Genomic DNA, 25,414 nt, shown 5'->3' on the forward strand with positions numbered 1-25,414 from the left:
CAACCAGCTTACTTGAAACCGTGAAACCACGCATTTTTTGTAAACCTTTGTTTACTTTATAAACAAAATACTGCCTGTCAAGGCTCATTGCAAATTTGTAACGCCGCAGCGAGCCTCAGTCTAGTTTGCAATTCATTTCCGGAAAGGTTAATATAGGGCACAGAGTCGTGGAATCGTTGTGTACCTATTTCATAACCAGTTAGTTGTATCGCGAGACCGAAAGCCGGTAATGTACATATAGAACGATACTTGATTAGCACCAATGCTTGATAGAATCCGATATCACTGTCGATGACTCAAGAAGATGTACTTACAAAGTGATACTGTCCCAGTAGGATCACTATGAAGTGACACGATCCACCCTCCGTTCCCCGTGGAAATTGATGTTTCACGGTTGCAAGATTATTTTCGAAAGTAACCCGAGATAGATAGACTTGAAATTACCTGAAGTACCGGAAGGTACTTTTTTTTCACTTTGATCATCATCAGACAGACACTAGATGAATGGAATCGCTACAGTAAGTTATGCATTGGAACGGTATGTGGCTGTTGTCCCGCCCTATCAGATAGCTTTCTTCATGGGGGAAAACAACCTTGTTTTCGTTTTTACTTTAGGTGGCCACGCGACCTATGCTTTCGATAGAGGAGTACCAACCCCGGCACCTACCTCAAACCCGAATACTAACTGTATCGACAAGCTTTGTGCGTATCTCCCCAAACTTAATCGTAATCAAAATTGTTTGTGTTTATCTTACCGGGGGGTTTTGATAACGGGTTAATTTCACCAACGCAAGTTCCTTCTGGCATGGTAACAGTCAATATATTCATAAACAAATGTTTTGCATTTTTCCCACCTAGAAAATTGATTGGCTCAGGTCAAGTAAAGATAACTAAAGCTAGATATGGCAGTTTGTGTTAATTTTTCTTTTAATTTATTACTGATGTGATATTCATCGACACAAATTTGTTATTGTTCTGTCCGATAGAATAGGGTTCAAGGTCCAAAAAAAGATTTCTATGGGAAATAATAACCAAACAGCAGCGTCATCAAATCATCCATAGTAGAGTTTTGAGCATTTGGGAACATGCATAGAATTAAAAAAGTAATTTCGTGATATTTTTTAATAATTTTTACCCAAATATGGTAACGAGGAGGTACTTGCAAGAGACGCCGACGAATAAAAAAACATTTAATATTTTAAAAACTTTACGGAAAATGTGCAAACAGCTCTCGCAAAAGAGCAGACTTTTCAGAAGAACATTTTCATAAATGGAATATGACACTTGAATAAATCAATGAAAATCTAAATAGTTTTAAATATTTTTCCTGTACAATGAACAGCTCAAAAACTCATTTTATTCCAGACAAAATCTTCAAATTTATTACTTTGCTTAAAAGAAAACAGGATTAAATTCCAACTTTCTCAACCAGTTTTTGTCCTTGATAGAATGCTTTCCGAATAAGAACTTTCAATTCACATTCACTTTGAATGTAAGTTTTTGTGAAAATATTACTTTTACATGCAAAAACTACTAAAATACTTAGATGTGTTTTCAATAGCAAAAAAACACTTGTTTTTGAAACTCAATTTACCGATTAGTAGTTATCAAAATTTTTTCGAAAAGAAGACCTGAAAATTGATTCTACCTACTTTTTCAGATATGTCTAGAGGCAAAAGTCATTGCCTTCAGAGATATCTGCAGGTTTTTTTAATTCTATTTTTTTGAAACAGGAAAACTTTTTTTCATAATAAAAAGTATGTAATTCCTCATATAATAGTTGCTCGAAAATTTCTAACAATACAAAAGTTAAATGAAAATTCGGCACAAAAAAAAACTGTATGAGTTAAATGCTTCAATAAAACTAATTTTAAATAAAATAAAAAAATAGCCCAAAATTTCTTATGAAAGTGCTAACGTTAACGATGATGAAGTTTTTTTTTTGTTTCGTTCCTTTAATGACTGTATGAGACAGATTGTTGTTGTCGCTCCTTATCTCACCGCATTATAGTTATCCTTACGTGCGTTGGCTTCACGAGACACTCGGCTCGAGCTGAACTTATGATTCCGACAAAATGGTAACGGTTGTGCACATTGCTACGGGAATAGGAATTCGTCGCACGAAGGCAAAAACTCGTGTGCTGAAACAAGCTGTTCTAGGTATCCTCACCAGCCAATACATTCATTCCCATCGAATATAAACCAATTTTTCCAAAATGGGCGAAAGATGTGGAATTGGAATGTACTTAGAATCAACTAAACGTAAAATCTCTTTGACTCTCAATACAGAAACATGCATCATGACTGGCAGAGCTCATAGCAATCTATACCGCAACCCAGAAATAAACCAATCTAAGATGAGTAAATCCGTGATAATTACGGATTCGCTATCATCGTGCACATTGCTTCAGAACAATCTCAATCTAACGAGCCGCAGCAAGATAATGGACAATATACTGAAAGCATGCCAGGAACTGAACATACAGATCCAGTGGATCCCCAATCATATTGACATTCTGGGAAACGAAATAGCAGACGAATTAGCTAAGATGGGAGCTGAATCGAATGACATAGACAAATCGTTCAATACAATTTTGCTGAGAGATTCCTACCTATACTTCAAAAAAATCAAACAAGCGCAAACAAACTCTTGGTACAAAAAGTATGCAGAAGAGAACGCAAAAGGACTCAAATTCTACAACATACAATCAAAATTTTGTGAAAAACCATGGTATCATAAATTAGGATTGACTAATTCCACAACTCGAACCATCAACCGACTAATGGTTCGCAGGACACGATTACAGCAAATACTGGCTACATAAAATGAAACTAGTAGATGACTCATTTTGTGAAATCTGTGGTTAGCTTGAAACCGCCGAACACATCATCCTCCACTGCAACCGATACAACGACATTCGATCGAAGTCCATTTTTAATGTCCATAAATTCCAATCTATTGTAGACCTACTTCAGACAAAAAATACTTTGCACCTGGAAGATATTATTGAGTTCCTAAAACAATCTAAAATGAAACTATAAAGACTATTAGCATCAAATACCCACCTACATACCTTTGAAAAAGAAAATACCGCTGTGACCCCAACATAACAAGTCACCGTGAGAAAACCGATGGATATATGGTCACCGATACCGATCCTACAGTGGAAAACCATTTTTCCACAAGTAGAAGAAGAAGAAGAAGACAAAATGGTAGAGCACAATCGAACCTAATTTTTTTTTTTATTTACTTGGTACTCCGTCTCACGACATAACCTGATGAACAATTAGTCTGTTCAATGAAACCTAGTCGAAACGGGTCGAAACAAGTAGAAATGGATTGGCAGTTGATCACCTGTCTCTTTCCAATTGATTTCGACCGATTTCTACCAGGTCGAAACGAATCCTGCTGCCGAGCTGGATTGGTTTCGACTAGTTTCTACTTGCTCCAATGAACAACGACCTGACTAGTTTCGACCAAAACATTGGCTCGTTGAGCATCTACCAGTTGACAGAAACCAGTTGAAACCGATTTTTTCCAACCACTGAACGAAGCTAATATTCTTCGAATTCACTCCGTCTATGTCAACTTCTCCAACTTCTTGGGCATCCTACATACGCCAGATCAAGCTCCACTTGGTCTAACCACTTCGCTAAGCCAGCGGCCTTGGCTTAGAGATTAGAGCTTATGTCTTCTAAGCCAGAGGTCATGGGATCGAATCTTGGTCATGACATAAGGCTATATCATTTAGAATCCGGGCACTACATTTCGGTGCAGAAAAACAAGGAAAAAATAATATAAAAATCATCATTCTTCATTGTCGTCTTGGTAACTCATGAACTGTTAATTTTTTCTGAAATTTGTTTGGCTCAAGTGGTTAAAAAGTATAAGGAGTCACTCTAGGATGCTCACGAAGTTCAAACCAAGCATCGGAGTGGGATTCTTGATCTCAAATATGGGTTAAAAGACTATCACCCTTATTCTTGTTTACGACGTATCTGTCGTTCGTTCGAACGGATACTTTCGATCGAATTCGAAAAAGGTATTCTTGTTTTCGTTCGAACGTGATACGTTCGATGTTGGTGTTACCAGATCGAATTAGAAATTTCGAAGAACAGAGATGTGTCAAAAAACAAATTTCGCCATGACAACACAATGTAAACAACTGTTTATTTTCGTAGTTAGTGAAATTTCGGGTGGTCGGATCCGTAATCCGTATGAAAAGGAAACTCAAGTCTCTACCGATCGAGTTGGGCCGGTCTCCAAATCCCGATCAGCCGAATTGATCGGATCCTTAGAGAAGGCAACTATGGCGAACGATTCGGAACAGGTGCCCCAACATTTTTTCCGCTGCCTTGAGGTATCTAGCGGCTAAAGTGATACAGTTCATAGGAAACGTGCGGACAAAAAAAATCAGAACCATCCCTCGTCATTTGAAATTAGCCGTTCAGAATGATGTGGATCTGAACAAGCTCCTGGTGGGCTAGACCGGATCGGAGAATCAAGGACATTTTACAGCCAGCGGTTCTGGCCCGGAACAAAATTTCGTATTTGTCGATTTTGAGCTTCGATTGTTTAACGAACCGGAGCCGGATCCATTCGATGGTAAGTTTGCAGTCGCTGCTGCTTCTGAAAACTTATCCCATATTGGGGAATAAGCCATTGATGCTTAAAATCCCTTGAGGAAAACATTGCCCCATCGATGGAGATATGTGTATTGAAAATAAAGAAAGAAATCCAATGTAAAAAGAAACATTTGAAATAAAAATAATTATAAATCTAGAAAATTTGGATTTTTGAATCGTTTACTTTCATTCTTTAACATGGGTACTTCTCTAATTTTCCTTTTTTTTGTGTTAAAGTATATTTTTTTTCATCAAACGCCTGCCGTTCGCAGCAGTAGACTTGCGTTTGTTGCGTGGTAGTAAAAATACGTTCGATCGAAAACCGGAATGCTACGTTTCGTTCGTACGAACTATGTTCGAAAGATCGAACTGCTCGCATTCGTTCGAACGAAAACAAGAATATAAAATATAGCAAAACTTTCGAACGAATGTCATTCGATCGAAAACGAGAATAAGGGTGTATGGTTCTTGCGAATAACTGAATGCAGACCCCTAAACTATCCAGTGAATCTTGCTCCGGCAGGCAAAAAATGTTCCCTGACTAGTAGACATCCAGCAAATAACTAATAATGAGCAGTTCCATGGATCGCCATCTGTGCAACGGGTTTTACGCAATGTGACAGATGTGTTCTGATGGACAAAGAAATTTATGTTAAAACCGAATTTAAAAGGTCAAATTGTACGAGATGCTTGCTCATGAAAAGGTTCCAACCATATTGCAATTAGTTTTTCCAGGTGAATTTGTATAAAATATCATGATTTTGCAATAGTTCTGCTCCTGTGGTTATGCTGAGTACATAGATATAGATGGATCTTTCAAGGGAATATATGTTCCACTTAGGATCTCTTGTGTGAATTAAGATACAGTAAGGTTACAGTTAGGATCTAACATAGCTCATCAAATGCTCAACCAGTGTTCACCTGGCACTTATCAATAGTGGCAGTGTATAGTAAAAAGAAATATAGCGGGGTAATGCTGAAAAAGATCTAACAACTGATCGCAGTGGTCGTTGCGCGCGCCCCTGCTCGTCTCGTTCCTTCCTTCTCGTCCTCGTTCCTGCGAGGACTAAATAAGTCTTTTCGACCGCAGTTGCTTGTGCTTCGCCTCCCGATCTCACGGCCAGTGTTATTGTCTGCGGTCAACAGTGAGCCGATATAGACAAAGACTTCGACTATATCCAGCTCGTCGCCGTCGATCGTGACGTACCCACTGCCATATATTGAGTGAACACAATATTTCACAACACAAATTTTTTTCACAGTTTTACACGGCTTACGAAAACACTTTCAAAAAATTGAAGTTGAGGAAAGCTTAGCTCTGAGACCTTAAAGTTGAAAGGTAAGGCATAAGACCTTAGAACTGAGAGATGGAGCATGGAACATTACAAATGAAACAACAAATATGAGACATGAAACATGAAAAATAAGATATGAGGTCTCAATTCTCATTTCCCACCTCTTACGTCCCACGGCTCACGTAACACTTATCACTTCTCTTGTCTCACGTTTTTTTTCTCACTGCTCACGTCTTACGGCAAACATCTAACGTCTCATTTTTCACGTCTAATGTCTCCAGTCGCCTTTTCACTTTTCCCATCTCACTTTCCACGTTTCACTTCTCATGTACCATTTTATATCTCATGTCACACTTTTCACGTTGTACTTATTTGGTCTCTCGTCTCTTATGTGTTATGCCTCGAGTTGAGGTCTCACCCTGGTCTCATGTCACAGGTATCATGACTCTGTTCTCATGTCCCAGGTTTCAAGTTCCTGGTCTCAGATCCTAGATCAGAGGTCTCATGTTTCGAGTCTCTGATCCAACCAAGGTTACCGAGACCACAGAAAAATCTATAATTTCACAGAATTTTGAGCAATTTTCATCACAGATTCTGTGTCACAGAACACCAAATTTTGGAAATAATCATCGATTTCACAGTTTTTTTTAAAGTGTGTACGTATTTCTAAAATTATAATTTTTATGTCAATATAAATTTAAAAAATTTAACTTTGTTTTCGAGAAAAATGATAAGATTAGTAATGCCAATTGATTATTCTTGAGTAAAATGTAAAGAGAAAACCATCACATAATTTTTGGGTAAAATCACAGAAAGTCAGAAATTTTTTTCGGCAACTATGGGTCACACTTCCTTGGTCTCAGGGCTCGGGTTTAATTGTCTCAAGTTTTAGAGTTTGTATACGGTTTTCGGTTGGATCTCAACGAATAAACCAATATTTTAAGTAGAATCACAAATTTCGCTTGGGTTTTTCATCATATTTTGCGTGAGCTTTCATTACGTTGCATGAAACATCTCAAGAATTCACAGAAAACTGCTGCAAAAGTTATCAAAACAACTTCAAAATTTGTATTTTATATTTATAATATGTTGTTTAGGATATAAATATTCTTAATGGAAAGAAGTAGTGACTAGCTTATGTCATTTTTTGTATTCTTTCGTAATAAAACTCTTTGTTTACATTTTGTTTCATACGACTTAATGAAAGCTCACGCGAGAATATTGAAATATCTACCGCTTTTACTGACTCTCTGCTCAAGAAAATATTTTTTTTAAAAAACTGGAAGTGCCTTTCGAAAGTTTGTCAAAGACCTTCGAATAACATCTACTGCAACACTTTTCATTTTGCCGTAGAAAATTTCATCAACGTCGTTGTCCACCAGACTCGGGCCCATGTTTTTTTCTATAGAACTGGTACCTGCAAAATATAAACACAAAATCGGAAGCCGCGCGTCGCCGAGCTGGACTGTTTAAATGTAATTGCGATTAGAACCGATTGCCTTTTAAATCAACAGCAGTTGAGTATCGGGCAGGTTCTAAAACGCGTCAACCTCTATGCAGCCAGTCGGTTTGTATGTTGTTCTAAGCTACGCGCGATGGGGTGATTACACTGACCCGAAAATGGCAACCATGACCGACAACCGCGTTCTGTATTCGCATATTTACTGTCATCGAGAGCGAGAGGATAAATCAAGCCTGCTTGCTACGATCGGTGGACTTGCAGTAATAGGAGACCTGAGCGAGCTCGAACTTTTCGTTTTATTTTACAACTTTTATTTAACATGGTTACTTAGATTAGTTGGTACTCTCGTAGGGTCAACCAAGTAGGCCGTTATTCTTACGCATATAGGTACATCCGTAAATAATGGCAGACCAGCCTACTGCAATAACCGATGGTGACCGACAACAATGCGTACACACAGAATGCAGAACGAACGGTGACCGACCGGTGCCGATGTCGGAAGTCGTTTTTGTCTCATCGCATTGTCTTCCGATTGAATCATCATCGGAACGGAACCGGACCGTTTTTCTTGTGGCGTTTGGTTGATCGATCACGTATCGCCTGTTCTTCTAATGCCGATCTGGGCACGATCGTGGCAACGTGCTTTGTTACTCAATCTGGGTAACTCTTCTGTAGATTAAACTTAAACCATATAGGTATACCTAGTAGACAGATCGATAGTTAGTTGATCGGCTGTACAGTTTGCGAAAAAAGAAGAGTGGGAGGGGCAAGTGACGTTGCGTTTTAACCGAGCCAAAGGGAGCTTCAACTGGTTGGACATTAAAATTCTAATGCAACAAACGTGTCCGCTAACGAGTTTGGTGTTTATCAATGAGGTACTAAACAGTCTCGCACAAGTCTCAAGTCAAAGAACTTCAACAACAACACTACAAGGCTAGTTTTGATAAGAGGTGCAATTTATTTTATTTTACATTTGAAAGTATGCTTGTTGCCGTTTAGAAATCTTTGATAGAGGTTAAAGACTTCGAATTTTATACTTTGTTAGGAAAGCAACAAAAAAGGCAAAAACGAAAAAAAGTGACAACAATTTAAAAAGTGGCGAAAATTGTGAAAAAAAAACAAACATTTTATTCTGAATAGGTTGGGCTTCTTTCTTTCTTTATTTGCTATCGTCTTGCGACTGGCTAGGATTATTCAGGATAAATCAGGCTAAAATAAAATGCCGATCAGATGACTTTTTTGTTTGAATATTTCACAAAAAAGGTTTAGTTCTCGATCATGGTGAGATATCATAAATTATGTGTTCAGAACCCATCTTCATATCTATCGATTAAGCTCGATGATTTACCAAGCTGATAGTTAATTTGTGCGTGCGTTTGTATTGTGTTCACGTATTCTAAAACAAACCAGACATAACCATTTTAATGAACTTTGACTTAACAGTTCAACCACAGAGAACAGACGTACAAGCTAGCCCACGAAACTTGTGTAAAAATCCCAAAACCCTTTTTGAACCAATTTTTGTTTTTTGGCTGGGCCACCAGATGTCTCCAAACACACCAAAGAGAACTTTCAAAACAAAGCTGACTAAGTTTCAATCAGTTTTCTATAGGTCGTATGAGCTGCTTAGCATGTGTCAAGAAAATCGCTGTTGAAGTTTCGTAATACGTTCATCATGTTGTATGAAAAAAATAACCATAAAAGTTATTATCTTTTTCCTTCAAATTTGTTAGAAATACAAAGTTTGAAACAGCTAGATGCTAAAGTGATATGTGAAATTAATGGGCTTTGAGATGCCTAGAATCAGTACTGCTGGATGAGACTGGTCGTCAAGAATGTTCTTGTATTTGACTGGACATAGGTGATGCATTTTCTAACATAAATTAATGTTCAAGAAGTGCGAAAACTTAAACCAAAGCTGTTAGTTATCTCAACTGTAATAGTAGTGCAAAAATAAAGAAAGTGAAATTTCGCCCTGTCAAAGTAACTCTGATTTCATTTATTTAGCAATAAATTAAAGCCGTCCATTTTACTGAGACATTGCATTAACTTTTTGTGAGTTCATATACGATTACGCCTTTCCGAAAACTGGACACTTTAAAGTTGATTTGTAACTTTTGAACGGCGCAATAGATGGCACTGTTTGTAGTCAATTTCTAACGTATTTTTTTGGTGATAGCATTTGAAATTTTACACACTTTTTTGACGATTTTTTGTTTGAGCTTGTACGTCTGTTCTCTGTGGTTCAACTATTCATCAGATTTTTAAAAGCTGCTGCTGATTGATTGATTTGAATAGACCTTCTGGTAAAAAAAATCGTTTTGGCTAAGCAATCGCAGATTTTTAAAGCCTAGTCCACACTCATAGTTCTTTGAAATATACAAGGTAGGCTATTCCGCTCGCTTTCAACGTATTGGTAGGAGGCCCCGAAAAATAGTTATGGAAAAAACTGGCAAATGTATTGAATTTATCAGAAAGTCACATTTTTCTTAAAATTGACAAGCATTAAAATTATAAAAAAAATATGCACTTATGCATTTTAATGCAGCAAACAAAATTTGACTTTTCAACATCTCTAAAAGTAATATGTAATGGGCTATTTGTCGATTTCAAACTAAAATCTGGTGATATTTTTGCCATGTGTGACCTTTTTCTTGTGCGATTTGAATGAAAATTCAAACAAATTGACTTTTCATCACAGAAACATGAAGTATTTTAGATCATTTTTCAAATTTTTAACATGGACAGAAGAAAATACTACATTGCTTGCTCTCAAAAAACAGGGACGGCGATGAAAATGTCTTTTGAATGCTCATTATTTATGGTTCAGATCCAAAAATCCAATGCAAAAAATAGTTTCCGATGACCCTGAAGAAACAACCTTTAATCTGAAGCCCTTTTCAAAATAATCGAATGGTAATCGATGGAGAAATTAATAGTTTTGATTGTCATTCTATATAAAATTGCCAAATTCTCATAACTATTTTGGTTGGTATGCAAGTATGCTTTGTACATACACGGAGCTTCGAAGTGAGGTTAAGCGCAATGGACTACCTGTTATTTTCCATGTACTATGGTCCACACTAGGCAACATGGACTGAGATTTCGGTTGCTGAAACTTGTTTATGTTTACATTCGCATCTCGTCTAGTCTCAAGTCTCCCGACAAGTAAGTATGGGAGACCTTCAGCAACCAAGATGTAAACAGAAACAAGTCTCAGCAACCGAAATCGCAGTCCAAGTTGCCTTGTGTGGACTAGGCTTAAGGCTGCTACCGCTGATTGTTTGTTTTGATTTGGACTTCAGGTGGATGAAGACGGATTGGCTTAGGAAGTGCAGATTTTTAAGGCTGCCACTGATTGATTGATCTTATTTAGCCTTTCGGTGGAGGAAGACGGAATTGACTTAGGAAGCGCAGATTTTAAGGCTGCTGCTGCTGATTATTTTGTGTTGTCTTTCAGGTGGAAAAAGGCGAATTGGCTTAGGAAGCGCAGATTTTTAAGGCTGCTACTGATTGATTGATTTGATTTAACCTTTCGATGGAAAAAGACGGAATTGACTTAGGAAGCGCAGATTTTAAGGCTGCTGCTGCTGATTATTTTGTTTTGTCCTTCAGGTGGAAAAAGAAGGAACTTGCTAAGGATGCGCAGATTTTTAAGGCTGCTACTGCTGATTGTTTGATATCGTTTGGCGTTCGAGTGGAAAAAGACGGATTTGATTTGGCCTTCCGTTTGATAAAGACGGATTGGCTAAGGAATCGCAGATATTAAACGCTGCTGCTGCTGATTGTTTGTTGTGATTTGGCCTTTCGGTGGATAAAGACGGATTGGCTTAGGAAGCGCAGATTTTTAAGGCTGCTACTGATTGATTGATTTGATTTAGCCTTTCTATGGAAAAAGACGGAATTGACTTAGGAAGCACAGATTTTAAGGTTAATGCTGCTGATTATTTTGTTTTGTCCTTCAGGTGGAAAAAAGGCGGAATTGGCTTAGGAAGCGCAGATTTTTAAGGCTGCTACTGCTGATTGTTTGATATCGTAGGAGTTCCGATGGAAAAAGACGGATTGGCTTAGGATGCTCTGATTTTAAGGCTGCTGCTGTGGATTGTTAGTTTTGATTTAGTCTTTCGGTGGAAAAAGAAGGATGGGCTAAGGAAGCGCTGGGTAGTAAGGAACTGAATTAGATACTATTGCAGAAGTGAAGAAAAAGGAAACGACGACCAAAAACAGGTCATCACTTTGAGCGAAATTTGCGTTTCTTTGACGTATCCTGATTTTTTTCACCAGTCCCTGATTTTTGCATAAAAAATTGACAACCCTGGGGCATAGGTCATATTTTTAGTCGATCACCGAAATGTGAATACATTATCGTGTTTTCGTAAGTGGTGACTGTTGCTGGATGCTTTTTTTCAATGAATTTAAGAGCAAGCTGTCATTCTTCCCAAGATTGGTCCAACTGTTTGGATGCGACTCTGTAGATTCTAACCGTCTTTGTATGAATCTTTACTTCGTTTTAAACTCCGGGCCGGAATTCTTTTGGACAGAACTTAAAGTTAAATCCAGCCCAGAACATTAAGAGAACTTAAAGTTAAATCCAGCCCCAAACATTAAGATTCAAAGTTCAGTCAGAAATCAGTTTCTATTTTTAAGCACAGTACATATATAGAACTGACTCGTTCAGAAATTAACCTGCCAGTTTGCTGATCTTCATTATTCACAATCACATTGCCATTATCGGTTCATTACGTTTTATAAAAGTGATCATCAATTGATGACTTCGCTAACACGCAAAAACTTTCTTTGTTCAAAGTAGCATGCTAAATTATCTACTAACTTCCGTTTTTCTGTTGCTTTTTCCTTCTTTCCCACCTCTAGAGGCACCGACATGGTCGACATCATATCGAACCGGGTCCAGGAGGCCTACGGATCGTTCCGGCTTCCAACCATGTTCGGGCAAACGACGACGACCAGCGGCGATCAGATCGAGGGTGGCGGCTTCTCCACCTACGCCATGCTGAAGCGGTTCGGCGAACAGAAACGCCGGAAGCGGCAAACCGACAAGGATAACGATCGGAAGGTGAGAATTGTTTGCCTTGTTTGAATTTTTAATGTTGGTGTGTCTACCCATATATTTTGAGCTTGATATTTACCTAAACAAAGAAACCCCCTCACTTTTTTGAAAGGGACTTTAATTCTTCCACTTATAAAACTCAGAAAAATAGCTGCTGTAAATATTAAGCTAAAATCAAGCGGAATAAAACAAAACAGAGTAAACGCTTGACCATGTGCAGTCAATTGGAAAGGTCAATTAAAGCCACTGCACATCGGATGATTTCACATCGTGTGCATTGTGCAATCAGTTCGAGATTCCTCGGTCTCTGTTTACATCTTTGTTTTGCACCCAGCAATAATGATCAGAATCGAAGGCGGAAAGCTGCACCTCCTCTCGGACAGTAAACTAACAACATGTTTTTATGCGTTTTTTCATGCTTTTTGCGAAATTTTCGGTTGTGGTTTGCACGTTGTAACAACACGGATACACGGATAATGGAAACCTTTATTCTGGTGGCGCGCATCATACTAACAACCAACCAAAATGTAAACCGATACATCATAAAAAACATCACCAAAAAACGAAACGAAACGCAACGGAAGATGCGAGAGGAGAGTCTGTTCCAGATGAAGAACTCGCCGACCCCGCACATTCCACCGGATGTGCCGCCGATGGGGGGTCTGATGTGCCGATTTTGTTCCCCGATGGAAAGTGTAAGTGGTCCCTACTATCAAACATCTCTGTTTAGTAGTTTGTTTTAGTGTTGTGTCGTTTTTTGTTTCGTGTATAAAAACGTTGTATAAATAGAGGTGATTGGGTATTTTTATTATTATTATTACCTTAGTTTTAAAAAATTATGAACTCGGTAAAGATGTTTAGTGAAGTGTAAATATTCAATTTCATGTTCATTAGGGTGTGTCGAATAGCAACTACTTTTGAATTTCAGAAATCCTGTAGTCAGAAAAGCTTCCTTCCTTCTCCTAAGTTCTAACAATTTGCCGAAGTTGGCAAAACTGTAGGAGCGAGAAAATAGTTATAATGTCTCAAACAGAACCTTTTTTAATGAGAAGAAACCACTGACAGATTTTCTGTCCAATTACCAGATATATTATTTTAACAAGAAAGTTAGGGGCCGTTCACATATCACGTGGACAACTTAGCGGGGGAGGGGGGGGGGGGGGTTATGGAAATGTCCACGCTTGTCCACGGAGAGAGGGGTAGGGGTTTGGGTCACGTCCACGTGGACATACTTACTTTCAAAATATTTTCGAAAAAAGGTGAATAAATAAATGGCATACCTTTCCAGTTTAAGTTTAAACAATAAGTAGCTACTTGAAGACAAGTGATAAATATGATAATTAAGAAATTTAAAATAATTTTTTTTATCAGGAAATTCTTATTCGGTTTTACAAAGAAATCATATTTGTTCTGGAACCAAAACAAAACACCAAAATGATCAAAAATTTTAACATCAATATAACTAAAATAAATGTATTTTATATCTCTCTGAGCTTAAGTTAGAAGGATCGATTCACCATGGACTGCTTATTCGAAGCAAGGACTTGCCAGTCGAGGAACGAGAGGAAATACTATCCTGTGAAAGACTAACAACTATGGTGTAAGTGTGCAAGGCACTTGGTAAGTGGTTTTTTTTTTAATTTATTTGTGAAAATGCATAATCGAAGTTGTGAAATTTTTTTTTTCCTCGGGATTCGAAAAGAGGTTTTCAATGTTTAGCATTTAAATGAAAGCTTGAATTTAAATGACTTTAATTCAATCGTAATGCGATTCGGATTGGATTCTTAAAATTTTCGGTTTAATGACAATCTTATCGGTTTGAAGTTCGGGGCCGTTGAGGAAGAATATCTTTTGGAATATACCTTTGCTGTTTGTTGGGAGCATAGATTGAGAGATTTTCCTACTTTGAGCTGCAATGTCTTAACTTTTTCGCGTTTAATCAGTTGAACTTTTTTCATTGCAGCGTTTGTTATGTTTTTATTTCCAATATGCTCTAATTATGAATTGATGAATAGAATTTTAATAAAATGAAGAATGCTATTTTTTCTCGGGAGCAATTGTTCGATTTTTTTTATCTGTTTTGTATGTCCAAAACACACATTAAGACTCGTAAATCGATGGCAACTTTACAAAAATTTGTGTGTTGTGCTGAAGAGTTGATTGATTTGATCAATAGATGAATGGAAAATTAGATGGACGTGTTTGTGATGGATTCAAAGGTTGTTGAACAATCCATAGCTCGAGTTGAATTATGTATAATAGACAGTAGGTACTCGTTTTAGAGTGTGAAGTAGTCGTTTGTTAAACGCTTAAGATTTGGGGATGGTATTCGTGTACTTCATGAAAGAGCATATTTCCGGTCATTCAGAATTTTCTTATTTTCACACCAGTCCAAGAAGCTTGAAGCAAATGGGAGGATTAATTTAAAATAATTGAACTGGGCATGTGACTGGCCAGTATATTCAATGGTGTAGTTGAATTGTGAAATGTTTCGAGCTATTGAAATGCACTTCATCGATGTGAATATCTAAAACTGAAACTACAAACAAGAACAAGAACATGATTTTTTTTAAATTTTCTTCCCTTTAGAAAAAAAAAAAGAAACATCACTGTAACTTAGAATTTTTATGAAAGAATTTTTTTTTAAGTAACGAGAGAAAAAGTGCATTTGAATGTGTAAAACACTATCAAATTTAAAATTTCGGGATCAACCTTAATTAGCAAATATACCATGAACGAATATAGATAAGATAAAAAGGTAAAAATTAAATAAAGAGTTCGGTCTATACCTTGTTTAATCAGAATAAAAAAAACAAGTTTTTATAACTAAAAACAGAACCTCGACAATTTCCTTTCAGAATGGATATCAACTCATGTTTTAAATATTCTTAACAAATATATTGAATTTGTGATTGGGACGCTAATGATTTGTTGAAAATTTCAAACTAAAATTAAAGAATCACGTTGCTAGGCATAATGATCATTTGATTATGAAAATTTTTTGACGTTTCTATCATTAAAATATGGTGTAGATTGAGAGAAAAAGTTATAGTGCTGGTTTTTGCGCCTCGTTTATTTTTCTTTTTTTTCTTTCACAAAATATACAATTTGATTCAAGAATTATGTTACATTATTTCGAAAATGTTAAATTTTTAATCAATGCTAAAATTACAGAGTGAAAGTAAAATACCATCGCAATAAGGATCATTTTTAGAGTTCAATAAATATTCAATAAAATATCAGACATGAGAAGTTTGCACGATTAAATTTCCAAGAAAGATGTATCGGAAATCATTCGAAAAACGAAGAAATGTGGTAATAATTTAGGGTTTCAGTTGAAAATGTCCATCAAATAATAGGATTGAAAAAAATTAGATCGCACTGGTCAAAAGTGTGTCCTGATCTTATCCTTCCACCCAATTTCCAAAACAAAATTGTTTGCTAGGATGCAGAGGTAACCTCGGTCCTAAAGCACAAATTTATTTCTTTCATCCAATTCTCTTTCTTCCAATCTATCCATTGACTACTAGGACGTGGCCGGCGCCGTTATTGACGTCCAAAGAGAGAGCATCAGTTTTGTGCAGTGTGAATGAGTTGCTAGTCCCAAGCACCATCCATTTGACCTCTGAACAAAATTTATGGCCTCGGTCAATCACGGAGTAGCAACCATTGGCGATGTGGAATTCATTCTACTGAGCCACGCCTGCAATCATGGTTTTCGAAATGCATTTGTTTAAAAAAGAGTCATACAATAATGTCATTAATTTAGTATTAAAAGAAACAAACTCGTTCAGTGAAAATCATCTTGTAATAATTGATAATGAAGCATTTCGGGTTCAATGATTCAGGTGGATGTGAGTAGTCAATCAAGCTAAGCTAAGCTCAAGCTAAATTCTTATTCGGTTTTACAAAATCAGCCACTTCTATAACAAAAAGGCAAAAAGTGGTGTTTTCTAACTGTCAAATTAGAAGTATTTAAAATAAAAACTTATTCAAATGTATCCTCGTGGACATTCGGGGAGGGGGGTAGGGGTTAGCCAAATGTCCACGCTTGTCCACGGAGGGGGAGGAAGGGGTCAAAAATCTCATTTTTCTGTCCACGTGGTATCTGAACGGCCCGTTATTGATTTTAGAGTCTTGGAATGTTCTGATGAAATGATCTACCAGGAAAATAATAATAAAAAAAATCCGATTAGCAAGATAGTTTTTTCCACCCCTCTTTCGAGGTAAATTTTTCATTTACCTAGAAAAAAGTAAATTTTACCTTTTCGGGGTTCACTGAGCAAAAAGGTACATTCTATCGGTTTCCCATTCACTGTCTAAAAATTTGTTTTCGCTGTTCTGGTTGTTCACCAAATTAAATGAAACAAAGACACAAATTCGATTTGATTTTTAGTTTTCACTAGCTGATCCCGTACGAACTCCGTTTCGCATTTAACTTTAAAGCTGATGATTTTGTATTTGGTTGGTAATTGGGACGAATTTTCACCAAAAACTTGCTTAAAATATTAAACAGAATTTGCAAGCGACCTATTTGCTTGTCTATCAAACGGAAATTTAAAATAAGAACCCGTGTACGAATTTTTGTCTTTTTCGGATGCATAACAACGAAATTATGTCTAAAATATTTTAAAGGTAATATTAACGACCAGGCTTGGCAAAAGTCATCGTCATGAGGCGTGAAGCTGTGACTGTGATGCCTCTTGGTCCGTCAAACTCAATTGACTATTCGACCAGTCACTTCGTTTGCCAGTCATTCATTCCCCAGTCATTTGAAGCTAAAATAATAACCTAGTCAAGCAATCGCATTCAAACGACCGATGACGAAAAAGAAACGCATTTATTATTATTGTTGCTCCTACCAGCAAGCCGAAGACGACCGAAGACGAACAAGAAAAGCATTTATTATTATTGTTGCTCCTGCCAGCAAGCTCGTTTTCAGTTTTTTATTGCTATTGTTGCTCTCTGCCAGCAAGTCGTTCAATTAGTTGTACCTGCCGTCAGCAGCCGATCGAAGTGTGAAGAGATTTGCCAGTCACTCTCAGGAGAAATTTTGACCATGTGTAGGAGCTTCGCCAGTCGATGATGGAGAAATGTTGATTGTTGTCGTGCTTTAGCCGTCATGCGAGTAGTGAGGCTCCGTCAATTGAGAACAGTGTCAGTCGTTTGATGAGACAAAAATTATCGCGTCAAGCGCGACGGGCGAAATTTACCATCACTGTTAACGACCCCTTTTCTGTCGTCTGATTAAAAATTTTAATTCATTAATCAATTGTCCGTTTTGTAAAACACCCGTGAATGAATTTTTGTCTGGATCTCATGCATAATAAAACAATTATTGCAAAAACATTAAACAGTAAATGTGGACGACCCCTTTTTCTGTCGTCTAATAGAAAGTTTGTTATCAGGAATCGATTCCTCATCCTGCGAAACTCTTGTGTTTAATTTTTTGCCTCGATATGGCCTAACAACGTAATTATTGCAATTAAAATTCGAAAATATGAGGACGAACCACGTAAAATCAACAACAGATGCTGTAAAATTCCCATGTGCAAATTTTTATTTATGATTATGATATTATTCATTTATGATCCGCTGTACAATCAAGACAATGGGGCTTATTCTGAGAGTCACGTGACGTGATGTGCAAAATTTCACATCGTTGTGCCGACTCCAGAAACCACTCTAGGCTAAAAGTTTCAGCTCAAATATCCCGTGATCGATTTTTGGAGCTCATTCATACTAACGTTTCTTCTCTGAAAAATTTCCTAGAGTCAGGATAAAGAAGTGAAATTTTGTGAGTCACGTCACTCGACTCGCAGAATAACGCCCAATATAGCAAAAACAGTGAACAGATTATATGGACGACCATTTTTGCCGACCCCTGCCTGACTCGAGATTTGAAATCTGGAACAATTGGGCGTCCCTCAAAACTTCTATGTGGAAATTTTCATCTTTATCCAATACATAATAACGTCAATACCGCAAAAACATTGAACAGTTTATATGGACGACCCCTTTCGCAGACCTTTAATTTAAAATTTGACTCCTGAAATCAATAACTCGTTCCTTGAAACTCCCACGTACCAAGTTTCCATCTTAATCCAATGAATTTAAGCATTAATATCGCAAAAACAGTGTTAATATGGACGACCCCTTTAGCCAATCTTTGACCTTGAATTTGAAACCTGGAATCGATTGATCGTTCCTCATAATACTCTTATGCAAATTTTTATCAAAAACAAATCTGTAATAACGCCAATATCGCAAAAACATTGAACAGTTGATATGGACGACCCCTTTTGCCAACCCCTTCTACAAAATTTGATAACAGGAATCGATTGTCCGTTCCTTAAAATCCCCAGCTGCAAATTTTTATCTCAATCCAATGCATGATAACGCCAATATAGTAAAAACATTAAAAAGTTGATATGGACGACCCCTTTGGCCGACCCCTGACCCTGAATTTAATAGCTGAAATCGATTGCTCGTCCTTCAAAACACTCATGTGCATATTTTCATATCAATAAAATGCATAATAATGGGTTCCCATGGGTCACGGCGGCGGTGTGCATGCTTGTGATAATGATGGTTTACTATCATTGTCCTGAGAGGGTCGTTGCACACATCTTGTCAAGCATGGATCATAATATGAATCAAATTAGAAGGCGTGCTGGACACCTTTATTTAAATTAAATTAGCGGTAGGCTCAATGGTGTCCCAAATTTTCATGATCCATGCTTATAAGATGAATGGGAGTTGAAACACTTGCCCTCCCTTCCGTTGAACAATGGGAAAATTTTGTAGTGAAAATATCACATTTTACCGACATAAAGTGATACTTTTCAATAGGGCATAATCTGTTTGGTAAGGTAGTTAGCTGGTTTAGTTTCATAGAATTAGGATGTTTCAAGTATTGCTAGGTTAGGTATAGGTAATGGTATTCGCCTCCCCAATGCTCTGGAAAGTGTGCATTTGCGGTTTATGAATTTCGTTGGCTTATTCTTAAATCAAGCATTTTACATGAACTAGGGGCTCATTGGACGGGAATGCTGTTTTGACAAATATGATATTTCAGTTTGTAATACACTTTCGACATTTGTTTTCATTTATTTATTTACTTTTGGTAGATCTATACATTTTTCGGTTAGGATTGAAATTCATAAATCGAAGTTTAAAATAGAAAATATGATTTCGATAAGCAAGTATGAGTAGATAGTTCAGATCATTTATTTCGGGCATTTAAAAACAGTCACACGGTTTATTTGAATTGAACCCCTATCGTGTAGATTGAGTATTAAAGTTTGTTTGAGCAGTTGACCACAATTAGTGATAAGGTTTTAAAGAACAGCACTGTTATTTTCCTGTTCCGTTGATATATTAATGATATTAATATTAATATTAATATTAATTAATATTAATATTAATATTAATATTAATGATATTAATAAATCTATTATATCTATATATATATATATTGAAGCTTACAGTTCATTGTTGATGAGTTTAAGAGACACCTTTTCTAGATTCTGTTTTTATGATATCCTAATTGAGTTATCGAATAACCGTGTAGTCGCGTAGAATCAATCACTTGAATATATTTTTTACTTAGCAAATCTATCATTATTTCTAAATCAAACTAGGAAGAATCCAAATTTATGGAAACGAGTAAGGTAGATGACAGGTAGGGAAAATTCAACTACGGTAAGATAGTGAACCCTTCTGACAATGATATCGAGGCGTTAGCATATGATATCATATTATTTGATACCATACTGCTTTTGCTCGGTTGAATTGAAGGTTGGGTTAACTCGAAGTTCATATGGGGCCCACCAACCGTCCTAGTCCGTCGAGCACTATCTTAACGCTTCCCCTAAACTGGTGCTTCAGAACCCTCGGGCTCTGTTGCCGCTATCCTTTTCTAAGCTATATTACTCTCATTTAAAATTTTCCTCTTCTGTCCCCCGATTTGTTTTTCCTTTCCGGGTCAGCCAGGCGCTCATAAACCCATACAAAAAAAAAATAAAAAAAATAAAATAAAATGCATAATAACATCAATATAGTAAAAACACTGAACAGTTCATATGGACGACCCCTTACACAAAATTCAATACCTGGAATCAATTTCTCATCTCTCAAAACCCCTATGTGCAAATTTTTGTCACAATCCGACGAAAAATAACGTCAATATCGCGAAATCAATATTTGTCTTGTATGGACGACCCCCTTTAGAAGGGGTCATCCGAAAATCTGAAAACATTTTTCATCATTCCTGGTCCTAATGAGTATCCATGCTAAATTTCAGCTCTCTAGCTCTTAAGATGGCTGAGCCTATAGAAAACAAACAAACAAACCCACAGAAATTGCTTTTCATATATATAGATTACCTATGTGATCAATGTATCATTCAATAATGTTCTCCGTTTTTTTCTCTTAAATGGTCCATTTTGTCGAATGAAAACCCTTTTTCATCCTCTCGGACATTAACGCTCCCAAGTAACAATTTAGGTTTTATTATGAACTGCATGCCAACTATAAATTAAAACTATAAAACCGCGTTCAGATATGTAAGAATCTATAAAACTCCATTACAACGGTTAGTAGCACAAAAAGGCCCTACTGCAGTAGGTTCTGTAGAGCAAATTATGAAACCTTGACAAGCCAAATCAACTTTTAAAGTTCTGAATGAATTTCGCTTATGAAGCCGATTTATTATGTTATTTTCGTCTACAAACAGTTTGGCTCCAGAATTTGGTTCTCAATAACAATTTTTAAAACAAATAAATCTCATTCAAATCTATATATATAAAAATGAATTTCTGTCTGTCTGTCTGTCTGTCTGTCTGTCTGTCTGTCTGTCTGTTCCCTATAGACTCAGAAACTACTGAACCGTTTTGCGTGAAACTTGGCAGGTGGGAGTATTGGAGGCCGGGGAAGGTTCCTATTATGGTTTGAGACCCCTCCCCCTAACAGGAAGGGGGGGAGGGGCCTCCCAAACAATAGACAATTTTTTGTATGTCTCGAGAACCAATCAAGCAAATGGTATCAAATTTGGCATGGGGTGGTATTTGGGGACGGGGAATATTTCTATGAATATTAGGTACCCCTCCCTCCTCTAAGTGGGGTGAAAGGAAGGAGGGAGGGGGACTACCTTATAATTTTTCATATAACTCGAAAAATAATCAAGATATTTGAACCAAATTTGGCATGGAAAGGTATTTTGATACGAAAAATATTTCAATGATTATTTGAGACCCCTCCCTCTTTCCAGTAGAAAGGGGGAGGGGGCCTCTTTCATATTTTTACACACATAACTTTAAAACTAATAAAACAAATGGAACCAAATTTGACATGGGAGGGTATTTGGATACAAAAAATATTTCTATGATTATCTGGGACCCCTCCCTCTTTCCAGTAGGGAGATATAAAGGGGGGAGGGGGCCTTTTTTATAATTTTTTACATAACTCAATAACTAATTAAGCAAATGGAACCAAATTTGGCATGGGCGGGTGTTTGGGAACGTGCCATATTCTTATGATTGTTTGAGACCCCTTCCTTTTCCAGCGGGGAGAAAAGAAAGAGAAAGGAAAGTTTCATACAGTTGTTACTGCATAACTCAAGAACTACAACAGCAAATGGAACCAAATTTGGCATGGAACGATATTTGGATACGAGAAATGCTTCTATGAATATTTGGTATCCCTCACTCCTTCAAAGAGGTGGATGAAAAGGGAGAAGAGAGGTCTCTCTTACAATTTTCAGTATAATTGGAGAGTTGATCGATCAAATTGAACCATATTTGGCATGTGAGGGTATTTGGTTACGAGAAATGTTTCTATTATAAATTGAGGCGCCATCTTTTTTAGCGGAAAGATATAAAGGGAGAAAGGGGGGCTTCCATACAATTTTTTTGCATAACTCGAGAATTAATCGAGCAAATGAAACCAAATCTAGCATCAAAAAGTATTTGAGTATGAAAAATAATTTTTGTCTATTTGAAACAATTCCTTTCTTGCAGTAGGATGATAGAATTGGGAATATAGGAAGGGAAAGGAGACTTACATTTAACTTTTTTTTTTACAAAATCCGAGAAATCGACAATACTTAACATGGAAAATAATTTTGGAATGATTCTATGATTATCTGACACACTTTCAGTGAGTACACAGCAAAAAATAATTCAATTTACACGAAACCTAATTCCTAAACCGATATAAAAATCAACGACATAAACTGAAATCAAATCTAATTTTACATTGAAAAACATACAATTTCATACAAACTGCGAAACATTTATTTTTTTGTGTTCAAAAACTCATTTTCGAGTGCCGCGCAGTAAAACTGTTAGAAAGGAACAAAAAATTACATCGTCTAAATGTGATTCTACTCTTCCCGCACAGTTCATAACCAAAAAACCGTGAACCAAGTACAACTTGCCGCGAAAAGTTCAAATAAACGCGTCGGTGCTCTTTGTTTTATTGGAATCGGTATGTCTGTTCAGTCCAATTATTTGCATCGCTTTCAATGTAAAATTAACTGATTCAATTTTTGCTGTGTAGGTACAAAGGAGGAGGGAGGTGAGCCCAATACAATTTTGTTAGCATAAGTTCTCAATTTATGCTAACGAAGCCAACAAATGGAAACAAATATGACATGGAAAAGTACTTGGTTACGAGATATGTTTCTACGATTGTTATAGACCTTTACGCTTTACAGTGTAGAGAGGAGAAGAAAGGAGGACATTGTTTACATTTTGTTGTAAAGCTTAAAAACTATATTTAATATAATAAGATTTTTGGGAACGAAAAAAATGGGTATGATTATTAAAGATCACGACCTCCATTCAGCAGGAGGTGAAGGGAAGGACAGGGGAGGGGGCTCTCTTATCAGTTTTTTAGCATAAATCCAGAACATTTCAAGCAAAAACAACCATATTTTATAAGTAAGATTGTTTGCGTACGATTAATTTGAAACCCTCCAGACAGATTAACATTATCAGATCTTTAACACAAATTAGAGCAAGATTCAAAACATTAGTTTAAGTTATCTTTGTGTTGCAATTCGAAGCTCCAGCTGCAGCTCTCATTTGATAGCGGTTGCTTATGAATTATGTTATAATTTGATTTAAAATAATGCCAACAAACCAATTAAAATTTGAATAATTTTTGAAAATATAATTTGATTTTGAAAGGTGTAGCAAAGCACACCGGGTCAGCTAGTGAAATATAAAATCCAAAGCACAAAGCTAAAATTTGTTTGTCATTATTCTGTAAGGGAATTCAATATGAATTTTATCGTTCTGAATTTACTAATCCAACCATTATTGACATGCGCTTTTATGTTTACCGCAAATATTTATGAGAAAAATCTAAAAAAATAATGGGGCTGTTGTAAATTGCTCCTTAAAGCAACTGAAATGCGATAAAATAGTCACCAAAATTATAAATTTTTCAACTTAAACTGTTTATGCTCGTTCAAGATTTTTTTTTATATTCTTTCTTCCATAAGGATGGTGAAGCTCTCATGAAGCATGAATAAGATGCGGACTCACATAACAGTCCCATATGGCTCAAGCCATCTCAGAGCCATCTCACACAATAGTCATTTTACACCATCCAATTTTTTTCTTCATTAACGATTTGTTAAACATGTAAACATTACATTTATTATTTCATGCACACGACCTGACGCTCTTAGGGAAAATCACAAAGCCGTTTACGAGTAGGAAAATTTGTAAAGTTTCTTTCTTCCTAAATTCTACGTGGATATCCTAATCCAAAGTAGCTTTGAGTGCTTTGACCTTCAGGTATCAGAAAGCGGGTAGGCTTAATAGCGGCACGTTATACAAACATACGGGAAAATTGTGCCTGTGATTTGACCTTACATATAGGTTAAAGTGGTCTAAAAAAGGATTATGATTCGAAATCCAAACCTTGGGGCTGTAGAGACAAGACTGGTTAGTCATTTTTCATCTAACCTGATAGTTAGTCATTTTGAACATTGGACTTCAATATAAATTAATAAAAAAAAGAGACTTTGTTCTAGACATTACAAAAAAAATATCAACTAGTGACTGTCCCATACGAAATATACCCGCATAATAGTCCCATATGTGAAATGTAGTTACGGATGTAGTTACCTTACTATGTTTCTTTCGGTGAAGTAATTTTAGATTTATCGCTTTTAGTCATTCAAACAAGATTCAACTCACTTTATGTCGAATTATGCACACAACACAGTAAATTTAACTATAGTTTTTAAAAAGCAGGCTAAAATAAAGGAAGGATGGTCTTCCTGTGAGTAAAACTATCAGAAACAACTAAAAACCATGATAAGATTCAACTTACAATGTGGAATTCACGAACTACATTTACAAGTTCAGAAATTATCAAATTTAGGTCTTAGAAGGTAGCTTGGTGAGCAAACCATATTCTGTATGGGACTGTTATGCGAGATTTAAAAAAGGTCTCGAATATGCTCGCATAACAGTCCCATAACAAACAAAAATGGTGCTCCAGACCATACCAGTTGCCAAATTTCGAAAATTTCCGGTCCTACGATTTATTATGGCAACCTAGAACACATTCCATCAAACGATTTTCGTTTAGGCTGACTGAAAGCTGTGGTCACAATTTTAAAATGTATCCTTGCTCGTTTTTGCATATGGTACTGTTATGAAAGTAGGGGCAGTAAGGAGTGAGTGAATAGTTTTCCCTTTTAATGTTTTGCATCTAGACCGTTTGCTTTGTTGTGGAGTAAAGGGTGTATGAAACAATCTGTGTGAGGATTATTTCATTTTATGGCTAATCCAGAGAAGAAGAAGAAGACAAAATATCTACCACTTTTTCCCCACACCAGTGAATTGGTCTAAGATGTTGTACACTTCCAGCAAATAAATAAAACTGTGCAGTAAGCCAATCCTTTTTTCTGACGGTTGACAAGGTAATTTCATCCGTTGTTGT

The 25,414-nt window shown here is 36.6% G+C and overlaps 1 protein-coding gene across 1 annotated transcript in view; it reads left to right on the forward strand.

Moving 5' to 3' along the window:
• LOC129738183 (glycerol-3-phosphate acyltransferase 1, mitochondrial) overlaps positions 1-25,414 on the forward strand; it is a 55,118-nt gene that overhangs the window by 15,139 nt on the left and 14,565 nt on the right. Inside the window, exons 3-4 of the mRNA XM_055729373.1 lie at positions 12,194-12,457; positions 13,036-13,146. Of these exons, the coding sequence (XP_055585348.1) occupies positions 12,194-12,457; positions 13,036-13,146 (375 nt within the window). The remainder of the gene's footprint in view (positions 1-12,193; positions 12,458-13,035; positions 13,147-25,414) is intronic.

The sequence above is a fragment of the Uranotaenia lowii genome, chromosome 1 (genome assembly GCF_029784155.1).
Source record: "Uranotaenia lowii strain MFRU-FL chromosome 1, ASM2978415v1, whole genome shotgun sequence".
Lineage (NCBI taxonomy): Eukaryota > Metazoa > Arthropoda > Insecta > Diptera > Culicidae > Uranotaenia > Uranotaenia lowii.